Source organism: Denticeps clupeoides, chromosome 16 (genome assembly GCF_900700375.1).
Source record: "Denticeps clupeoides chromosome 16, fDenClu1.1, whole genome shotgun sequence".
NCBI lineage: Eukaryota > Metazoa > Chordata > Actinopteri > Clupeiformes > Denticipitidae > Denticeps > Denticeps clupeoides.
The window spans coordinates 6,080,284-6,091,683 of NC_041722.1; the positions used below are offsets into that span (position 1 = coordinate 6,080,284).

The window sequence follows — 11,400 nt, forward strand, 5'->3', positions numbered from 1 at the left end:
AGGCGATTCAGCAGGTGGTGAAAAACTGCCCAGCGCATCACAGGGACTCCACTTCCATCCATTGAGGACATCCAGAGGAAGCACTGTCTGCGTCGAGCTCGCAGTATTCTTAAAGACTCCTCCCACCTGGCCCACAGACTGTTTTCTCTCCTGCCTTTGGGCAGACACTTTAGGCTACCACGGACAAGAACCAGCAGACATAGGAACATCTTTTTTCCCAGAGTTGTCTCCTTGCTGAACTCCTCTGCCCCCCATACACTCCTGATAATCACTGTACTACCCATTTTTGCACATTTTTGCACATAATCATTGCACTGACATTTTTATAATTATGTTCATATTTATTTTCCATCTCCTGCACATATCACTTTATGTATATGGTGGCCTAGCGGTTAAGGAAGAGGCCCCGTAATCAGAAGGTTGCCGGTTCGAATCCCGATCCGCCAAGGTACCACTGAGGTGCCACTGAGCAAAGCACCGTCCCCACACACTGCTCCCCGGGCGCCGGTCATGGCTGCCCACTGCTCACTCAGGGTGATGGGTTAAATGCAGAGGACAAATTTCACTGTGTGCACCGTGTGCTGTGCTGCTGTGTATCACATGTGACAATCACTTCACTTTTTCTTTTATATACATAACTTATTTGACCTGTATTCTGCACTTGCTGCTTATTGCACTTCTGGTTAGACCTAAACTACATTTCATTGCCATGTACTTGTATCTAATCTAATAATTACCCTCAGTAACTTTCTCCTTATCCCACCAGAAGGTCACATCTGACCAAGACCAGGCACAAACCACACACAGGATTTTGAGGGTACACCATGCAAACGATAAATTCGATTTTTAATTAAGTCAAACAAAATGACTCATGTCAGAAAAGCACACATTTAAATTTTGTATAGCATCGAAAACAAATAAAAATATTTTAAGCCAAAACCAGAAAATATGCAAATAGATTTAATAGATTTTTGAATGTACTACATACAGTATTAGAATATGTTTTAAAATGGGTTCATGCAGTCACTTCAGGACATCTGAATTAATGTGTGTTTCTTTAACAGTGTTCATCACTGGGGAGATGATAGCCATGCCCCATCTGGTCATTCAGTAACTGTTTAACTGTATGTCTGTTTAACTGTTTCCCTGGACGTTACAGACAAGAGGATCATCTTGGCTGGCGGTGTGATACAGGTAACCAATTCTGCTTATCAACATTTCTTAATTACTGTCATACCAAATTTTAAGGTTTAGAATGGCTTCTTACTGTCTTGTTTCTTATAGATATGGCTTCACATTTGAAGTTTATCTTATGCCCCCTGTTTGTGGTGTTAGTACCCACACTCTATCCTGTTTGCCATGGAGGAAAGGTGCTGGTGGTTCGTTTGGAGGGAAGCCACTGGGTGAACATGGACATTCTGGTTAAGGCTTTGCATGGTAAAGGTCATTTGATTTCTGTTTTGCGAACTACCAAGAGCTGGTACATCAAGGAAGAGTCCAGCTACTACCACTCCATTACAGTACCTGCGACTAAGGGCCTTAATAAGGAGTTTTTAGAGCCACTAATTTCAAAGTTTATTGAATATGCAATGAGTGAGAGCACTTTTATTAATTCGATAAAGTTACAGATGGAATTGTTTGCAGCGAAGTCTTCTGCTCATGAAATGCAATGCGAAATGTTATCAAGCATGTTTGGGGATAAAAACATGATGAAAAAACTTAATGAGAGTCAGTTTGATCTGGTTCTTGCGGATCCTGGATGGGGTTCTGGTGCTATTCTGGCTTATTACCTACAGATCCCCCTTGTATTTAATGTGCGGTGGACCACAACTGGGGAAGGGCACTTTGATATTGCACCTTCACCCGTGTCCTACACACCAATAACAGGAACAGGGTTCACAGACAAAATGACGTTTAAACAAAGGCTTAAGAACATTCTACACTACTTTCTAACCCTTTACCAAAAATATGTTTTGGTTAAACCAAAGTATCAAGCAATCTGTGATAAGTATTTGCAACCAAAAGTTGACTTTTTTGAGCTTCAGCAAGCAGCTGATATCTGGTTGATGAGGGTTGACTTTGTCTTTGAATTTCCACGTCCCACCATGCCCAACGTAGTTTATATGGGTGGCTTTCAGTGTAGACCATCAAATCCTCTTCCCCAAGACCTGGAAGTTTTTGTCCAGAGCGCTGGTGACCATGGCGTTATCATTATGTCACTTGGGACTTTTGTGGGACAACTTCCAAAGGATGTAGTTGCTGATTTAACAGATGAAATAGCTGCTGCTTTTGCTGAGCTGCCCCAGAAGGTCATTTGGAGACACATAGGGGACAAACCAGCAACCCTTGGTAGCAATACTTTACTAGTCAACTGGTTACCACAGAATGATCTACTGGGACATCCTAAAGTCAAAGCATTTGTGGCACATGGAGGAACCAATGGAGTCCAAGAAGCCCTGTACCATGGTGTACCAGTTGTAGGGATTCCTCTGTTTAATGACCAACATGACAACCTGATAAGGCTACAAGAAAGAGGAGCGGCAAAAATTGTCCCCCCTCACACTCTGGATAAAACAGTCTTTCTTCAGGCTCTGCAGGAGGTTCTTCATGATCCGTCCTACAGGATGAACATGCAGAGGCTCTCCAGGCTGCACAAGGACCAGCCAATGAAGCCTCTTGACCAAGCTATCTTCTGGATTGAGTTTGTAATGAGACACAAAGGTGCTTCTCACCTGCGGACAGAGTCCTACAAGATGCCCTGGTACACCTACCACTCACTGGACGTCATTTTTTCTTCATTGTGTATAATACTTTTTACAATAATAACTTTTATTTTTGTGACAATAAAGTTGTGTTCTAGACTATGTGCTAAGATGAAAATTAAATCTGAATGACTGTTGATTTTGCCATCAGTGCAGACTACATTAGGTATGTCAAAATTTTTACCTTGAACCTTGCTCAGGAAATTACTTGTACAAAATTTTACAGCCACCACCAATAATTTGCATAATTCGATTTATAATAACATAATTATAGTTATAAAACATGAATGTGAAACATGAATGAAATATGTAGAATGAATCAAACCTGAATGTGAATTTACATGTCATGTATTTTGGGATTATGCAATAAAGAAAAACACTAGCCCTATATTCACCTCGCTTAATGCTTCCCTCATTAGAAAAATGATCATTAGCTGTACCTCTATGTTAAGAATGATTGAAAAAATTATGGATTTTACATTATATTCTGAATGCCTTACAATCAGTAGTTACAGAGACAGTCCCCCCTGGAGACACTCAGGGTTGACACTCAAGTGTCTTGCTCAGGGACACAATGGTAGTAAGTGGGGTTTGAACCTGTGACATTGTGGTCTTCTGGGTCATAGTCAAGTGTGTCACCCACTAGGCACTAGCCATTTTTATATATTTTTTTTTTAATTAGAATTTTGCGTTATTTTATTCACTGTTAATACAATCATTTGATTTTGGGATGAGGTCAGATGAGAATTCTCCCACAAGGAGACCAGGCACAAGACCTCAGATTGTTAAAACACACAGAAATATTCTGTAAATGATCATTCATGAGATATAATCAGTATGACAAACGTTGTTGCACCCGTCAAAACAGAACAAGGCCATTGGCGGACGTAGATGAATCAGTCTATTCCCAAATGTTACCCGGACAGGCAGATAGACTAATATTTCTTACTGTAACCTTGTCACCAAGACGCAGAGACTATATGTGATTTCAAAATATCCACAGTGCAATTGCTGGATTAATTTTTCCAACCTATGGATTTGCTCCGGTTTTTAGTTTTCAGATGTGTAGGCGTTCAATTGCACAACATTGACAAATTGTTGCATGAATATAGAAGGAAACACTGAGCTGTAACATGCACAGCTACAGGGCGTGGGGAACTTCTCTCATGCTATTCCTATAAAGAGAGAAAAGACAGAGCTTCAAATTTGATCTTGATATATATTTACTACTTGTGTTATCTCATAGTGTTCTACAGTTTTACACATGGCAAAAAAGTGTTCAAAATTGAATAAATAAATCCGATATAATGAAATAAAAAAAAGGGAACAGTCAATCTGCATCATAATGCGGTGTGAATTTAAAGGACTTACAATGAACAGCTTTTTAAAAGAACGGTTTTCATATCATTACAAACAAAAGCAAAGTTTATTTACAGCACAAGCTGCTTTTATATATCACTCTGTTATTAATTCATATGGTTATTTATCTCATTGTGTCGTGTGCACTTATTTCATTTGTAACACTTTCATATTGTATGTATTCCGGCGTAATCAGAACAGTATTACTGTTCTTTCGTTTTTTCTAACGAAGTCGATTTCCCTTTAAATGGCGGCGCGCCGCGCTTGTGAACATGCCCCGAGCCGCAGCCCGCCCTGCGTACCGCGCCGCGCCGCGCTTGTGAACATGCCCCGAGCCGCAGCCCGCCCTGCATGTCGCGTCGCGCCTCCTGGAGCCCGCGGGCTTCCTGTCACTGAAGGAGAAGGCGACAGTTCCGGGGAGCGACTCGGCTGGATTTTAGACCTTCTGCACCGCTGCCTGCAGACATCACGATATACACGACGCGTTGGTCTGCCGCTCGGTAATATTCGTTTAAAATACATCGATAATCCTGTTAAATCTTTGCCACGTTACAGCCAACTCGATTGCTTTGTGCAAACAGCCTTTAATGTGGGTGATATTAAGGCTGGGTTTACATATACACTACAGTTTAAATAATACGTGTATAACATAATTTATGTAAACATCACATTATGTACAGTACAGGCCAAAAGTTTGGACACACCTTCTCATTCAATGTGTTTTCTTTATGTTCATGACCATTTACGTTGGTAGATTCTCACTGAAGGCATCAAAACTATGAATGAACACATGTGGAGTTATGTACTTAACAAAAAGTGGAGACCTGGTCTCCACAGTCACCGGACCTGAACCCAATCCAGATGGTTTGGGGTGAGCTGGACCGCAGAGTGAAGGCAAAGGGTCCAACAAGTGGTAGTAGCCTAGTGGGTAACACACTCGCCTATGAACCAGAAGACCCGGGTTCGAATCCCACTTACTACCATTGTGTCCCTGAGCAAGACACTTAACCCTAAGTTGCTCCAGGGACACTGTCCCTGTAAATACTGATTGTAAGTCGCTCTGGATAAGGGCGTCTGATAAATGCTGTAAATGTAAATGTAAAGTGATAAACACCTCTGGGAACTCCTTCAAGACTGTTGGAAAACCATTTCAGGTGACGACCTCTTGAAGCTCATCGAGAGAATGCCAAGAGTGTTCAAAGCAGTAATCAGAGCAAAGAAACTAGAATATAAAACATGTTTTCAGTTATTTCACCTTTTTTTGTTAAGTACATAACTCCACGTGTTCATTCATAGTTTTGATGCCTTCAGTGAAAATCTACCAACGTAAAGGGTCATGAAAATAAAACACATTGAATGAGTAGGTGTGTGCAGACTTTTGACCTGTACTGTATATAAATAGTCCCGTTTTTAAACACTTAGAAGATTTATGTACTGGTTGGGAGTTGGGAAGTTACCACAGGTTTGGACACACCTTCTGTACAGAGGCTGTGAAGGTTATGGTGGAGCTTAGTGAGATCACCGACACGACTGAAGGTCAAGCAGCATACAAAACATCCCAGAGACAGAAGCCGAGGGTATGAAATGCATCAGCGTGGTAGTGTGTGTTTGAGGGGAGTTCGAGAACGCGTTCCTGGTTTTATTCGTTTAATTGGTGCTGGGCGTGAGTCTGTTTGTCCGGCCCTTGGAAGGCAGCTGATTGGTTCTTAGTTGCTGGTGCACAGTTTGACCTTGTCACTAGTACTTCATTTGTAAGCCGCCACCAGGACACGTGCCGTTCACCACTAGACGTAGCCGGTTGTCTCATCATTTGGTAATTTCTGTTTTTGTCTGTTTTGTTTTTCTTTTACATAGAAGCATTTTCATCTGGTGAAGGACACCATGAAACGTGCCACCGCCTTTTTAATTGCAACCCTACCCATGGCGTTCCAAGTTGTTGATAGTGGAAAAGTCCTGGTGGTGCCACAAGACGGCAGCCACTGGATCAACATGAAGGTTTTGATTGAAGAGCTCCATGCACGAGGCCACAGCATAACGGTGCTGCGCCCGGCAGACAGCTGGTACGTTCTAGAGCACTCGCCGCACTACAGCGCCGTCACCATCGACGTGCCCGGCGGCGCGGACGAGGCCTTCTTCCGGGCATTCGTCTCCCAACAGCTTCAGATACAGAGAGAAGGAACCTCGGCCTGGAACAGGTTCCGCCTGGACATGGAGCTCAAGGACAGGTTCTCGGAGATCCACAGGAACGTTTGTGAAATGGTGGCTCGCGTTCTGGAGGACCGCGATCTGGTGCGGACCCTCCAGGACGCCCAGTACGACTTGGTCCTGACAGACCCCGCCAGCGGGGGCGGGGTTATACTCTCGCATTACCTGCACTTGCCTCTTGTGTTCAACGTTCGTTGGACCGTCCACGGCGAGGGCCATTATGCCATCGCTCCATCTCCTCCTTCATATGTCCCCTTCCCTTCAACCAAATTGACCGATAAAATGGACTTTTTTCAAAGGGTACGCAACGTCCTGTTTTACTCTTTCCGGATGCTTCTGTACAGGAGCACTGTTGGACCTCATTACTCGGCTCTGTGCAGGAAATACTTTGGTCCAGACGTGGACTACTTTGAGTTGTTTCAGGCTGCTGATATTTGGCTAATGAGAGTAGACTTTGTCTTCGAGTTCCCACGTCCCACCATGCCCAACGTTGTATACATGGGCGGCTTCCAGTGTAAGACGGCTCAACCCCTTCCCCAGCACCTGGAGGACTTTGTACAGAGCTCTGGTGACCATGGTGTCATTATTATGTCACTGGGGACACTGGTGGGACAGCTTCCTGGTGATCTAGCAGTCGAGATAGCTGCAGCGTTTGCTCAGCTACCACAAAAGGTCATTTGGAGATACACTGGAGACAGACCATCTACGTTGGGTAATAATACCTTACTGGTGAAGTGGATGCCACAGAATGATTTACTGGGACATCCAAAAATTAAATTGTTTGTGTCTCATGGGGGAACCAATGGCATTCTGGAGGCTATTTACCACGGCGTTCCCATAGTCGGCATACCTCTCGTGTTCGACCAACCAGACAACCTTGCTAAAATGCAAAGCAGGGGGGTTGCAAAGGTGGTGGACATTGCCACTTTAGACCGAGGCGTCTTTGCCCAGACGTTGAAAGAAGTTCTCCATGAGCCGTCTTACGGCACCAACATGCAGAGGCTCTCCAGGCTGCACAGGGACCAGCCAATGAAGCCTCTTGACCAAGCTCTCTTCTGGATTGAGTTTGTAATGAGACACAAAGGTGCTGCTCACCTGCGGACAGAGTCCTACAAGATGCCCTGGTACACCTACCACTCGCTGGACGTCATTGCCTTTTTATCAGCTTTTGTTGCAATATTATTCATGGTCGTTGTTTGTGGCCTCAGATGTTTTTGTTGCAAATTGTTCAGAAAAAGGAAAACTAAATCGGAATGAATATTTGAATAAATAAATATTTGAGAAGTGCATGCATTGAGAAATACATGAACATATGAAATATGTGAAGTTGCTCTCAGCAACAGGACTGCATCTATGGGACAAAAAATATTCCAACATGTTGTGAAGTGCTACCAAGTGCTACCTTGGTTTGTGTTACCTTTTGGATGGTGTAGGTGGGGCTACATCATGACGTCCAATTTGTACATCTTCTGAGGAAAACTTCTTCCTGATTTTGCCAGCAAGGTTCCTTCACTTCTCTGTTTCGCTCTGTTCTCTACACTGCGGCTTGTGCACTGGTTTGCCACTGGGTCCTATAGGCATGTTCATCATTTCTCGTACAGGCCTCTGCATTTTAATTCAAGTTTGTCATCTTTCTGCCCATTTAAAAAAATAATAATTAAAATAACAATATGTTACTAACATTACCTGTTACCTGTAACATTACCTGTTACTGACAGCGTGTTTTTGCTTATGCAGAATTTTGTTTATGCAGAATTTTCAGTAGAACATGAACAGTTTGCTCTTCTTAAAGGTCCCCATTTATGAAAATTTCACAGATTATTTAACATTAATACGAGTTAGCCTTTCTATGGTCCTGCAGTGGCTATAAATTTGACCATTCTGCTTCACCATTCAGAGAGCAGCAGCTCAGATGGTCGGATCTGGGATTTGTCCCCTTATGTCGTCATAAGGGGAAAGGTTACCTCCCGCTTCTCATGCTTTGTCCACCAAGAGAATTTCCCACCCCTCCCCTAAAACATTATCTCCACCCATCGTCATGGCTTCCAAACATGCAAAGCATTAGAGTTTCTCGATGATTGGATTTAAAAATATGGATAAAAAAGGCCACTCTCCTCCTCGTCCTGCCTCTCTCGTCCTCATATGCATTTAAAGCTACGCAATCTCATTGTGTGACTGGCTGAAAGTGGCTGTAATTCTGCACCAAGGCTGAATTTCGGAAAGACACTTCAGATATAGCATTAGGGGACCAATAAGACAGATAAAAACGCCCAAAAAATCAATTATAATAGGGGACCTTTAAAATATTTTCAGTTGTTTTGAATGTACTGTGCACAAGACATGCAACCTTTCCTAATAACAAATGATCAAATGAGCATATGAGATTTCTATCCGTTCCTTTTCACTGAACCACATACAACAATCAATTAAAAGTGACTCATTGATGTGCTAAAATGTTGTACGTAACTTTTTAATAAATGATATTAAGAGTTCAAGTTCTCACTACACACTTCATGTAAGTTATATGTTATCAATGGAGGATTACTGTTACATTATGACAAGAACCAATGCCTTTGAACCTGGTCTCAAAATTGTCCATTCTGTTCTCACAACTGGCTTTGTGGTGAGTTTTGTGTATCTTAGCTTCTAAACCTGTGCGTACAAGAGATCATCGTTTTTTTTATACCAGTGAGGAAAATTTTCTGTGGACACACAGACTGCAGTAACACCGACCAACCAGCAGAGGCTCCCATCTGCAAATTTAAACTTGCAAACCACCCCTGAGAGGGTTAAACGGGAGATTCCGGTGATGTGAATTACAAAGGGGAGCATTTGCACAGGTTCTTTATAATGCAGCGGCCAAATACAATCTGCTTAAACATCTTATAATAGAGAATAACAGAAAGTAAAATCGTATTTCTCTGGTCAGTTAGAGCTATGCTTGTCGTGAATATCATGATCAGTTAATTTTTTTTCCCCTTGAATTTAGGATGTCAAAATAAGAAATTTTTCACAAATCTTTAACTATATTGTAACACACATGCAACATCTTTTAATAAATGAGATTCTTATCAATTATCCTGAGATTTACAAATGATTACAATACTGTGAAACAACAAGACAACGTATCAACTGTGGCTAGGTCAATAAATTATTGCAGCATAGTAAGTAGATGGATAATTCATTGAGCACTGGAGCGCTTTACAGTCCCGTGGTGTTGAAGGGTGTGTGAGGTCAGTGAGAGGACGAGCCCGTGCTGTACATGGTCATCTCCGCTATGTTGGCGTCGCTGGCTTGCAGGTCCTGCAGGCGGCTCTCTCTGATTACATACACTATCAGTCCCACACAGATGAGAATGAGCAGAGCTATACCTACTACCTGAAACCAGGAGACACGCAGCATTGGTTAATGGTGATGCATTGTATGGCTATCCATCTTAAACAGTAGCAAAAGCCTCGGTTCAACCTTCCCTCACCTGAGACACAACGAATAATTGTTGGGAGCGAATCATCAGCTCTTTGGGGGCGACATCGTCCTCCTTAATGGGCTCGCACCACTTTTGCGGAGCCGCTTTGTCAACAAGGACAAACCTCCCCTCCCAGTCCGTCATTGCACAGGCGAAGTACTGGCCGTCCAGGAACAGGAGAATCAGCCACACAACCGCTGGGACAAAGCTGGAGAGGGACACACTCTTGTAGCACCACGTGTCACACCTGCACCCTTGGAAGATGAGCATCAGCGTGAAAGCCATGACGGCGGGGATGATGAAGAATGCGGAGGAGAAGACTCCGTTCCAGCTGGGGTTGCAGGGGCACTCGAACTCCAGCTCCACCAGCTTCTCCAGGCCCATGAGAATAAAGCCGAAGGCCACGTTCGACACCAGGGGACTGTTGCTGAGTTCATTCTTCAACCTTGTAAGCCATCTTTGTCGACTTCCCATACTCAGAAAACAGACCTCGGAATGAGAAGTGCGATGGTGAAAGTCCCACAGGCAGCGGCGTTGGGAACACATTGGCAGTAGTCCAGTGATGCGTGATTAACTCTGATCCTGTCCAAAGTTTTTCACCCCCTCAGGCAAAGCGCCACACTCCTCGTCCCATTGGATTTGGACGAAGGAGGGTGTGTCATGTGCCTTTACCTCGCTCCAAACAATTGGCTCACAGCAAGAGGGTGGGTGGAACTTTGATTTGAACGTGTCCTCCTGTGGACGTTTTAGTGGGAGGCATAGAAATTGGAGGGAAACTGTTTGGCAGGCCATTGGACAAGGGGGAAGAGGGAGAACTTACTTATGAATTTACTCAACTTTAGAGGAAATTTAGATTAACTTGTAACCTTCTTATTGTCTGAATTATGTATAGAAACTACAACAGAGTGAATAAAAAGATTGTATTCATAGTTGGGGGTCCTAGTGAACCAGAATTGACCACTTCATCGATGGTAACTTGAAAGCACGTTGTAAGTCGCTCTGGATAAGGGCGTCTGCCAAATGCCTTAAATGTGGAAATAAAAATGAGAGTTGAATAAAAGTTTACATTTGTAAACTTTTATTCAACTCTCATTTTTATTTCCACTCAAAATGCATAACTCATAGTTTTACATGTTTTACATGTTTATATGTTACATCTTGTTGCCTTGATGGTTTGCAGTTTATAGAGAATATGTGCAGAAATGAGAGTAACGTTGAATCACCACTTGCAGGATTCTAGGTCTGCATTTTGATAGCACTTATGTAAGTAGTTAGGTGATTGTACATGTATCCAGGACAGTAATTAGTCTTGCTCTTGGGAACAAAATTGCATCTGGCTTAGGTCTAATAGTTTTTTTGTAATAGTTTTTTTCCAACTGAAAAACAGGAAAATAAACAGAAGAACTATATTACTAATAAAGCTAAAAAGGGAAAATTGGTTTATTTCCAAACAGCCCATATTTCATTTTCTGTATAAATTACTGAACTAATTTAATTGCTTATTTTATGCCTATCTCTTTTTAGACTTCAAGATATTAAACCCACCACAGTCGTCTGACCTGCTGGTTACTGTTAGATTAAAATGTTAAATAAAAACATATAATATTA

The 11,400-nt window shown here is 42.6% G+C and overlaps 1 protein-coding gene and 2 pseudogenes across 1 annotated transcript; 2 read left to right on the forward strand and 1 right to left on the reverse strand.

Moving 5' to 3' along the window:
* Positions 1–1,138: 1,138 nt before the first annotated feature.
* LOC114765756 (UDP-glucuronosyltransferase 2B15 pseudogene) lies at positions 1,139–3,152 on the forward strand (annotated as a pseudogene).
* A 1,357-nt stretch (positions 3,153–4,509) lies between these two features.
* On the forward strand, positions 4,510–8,231 carry LOC114765700 (UDP-glucuronosyltransferase 2C1 pseudogene; annotated as a pseudogene).
* Positions 8,232–8,955: 724 nt separating this feature from the next.
* Positions 8,956–10,685, reverse strand: LOC114766301 (calcium homeostasis modulator protein 6-like). Its single transcript, XM_028956995.1, has 2 exons — positions 9,802–10,685; positions 8,956–9,704 (listed from the first exon to the last, which is right to left on the reverse strand). The coding sequence occupies exons 1-2, from the start codon at positions 10,336–10,338 to the stop codon at positions 9,561–9,563; spliced, it is 681 nt and encodes a 226-aa protein (XP_028812828.1). The 5' UTR covers positions 10,339–10,685; the 3' UTR covers positions 8,956–9,560.
* Positions 10,686–11,400: the final 715 nt, after the last annotated feature.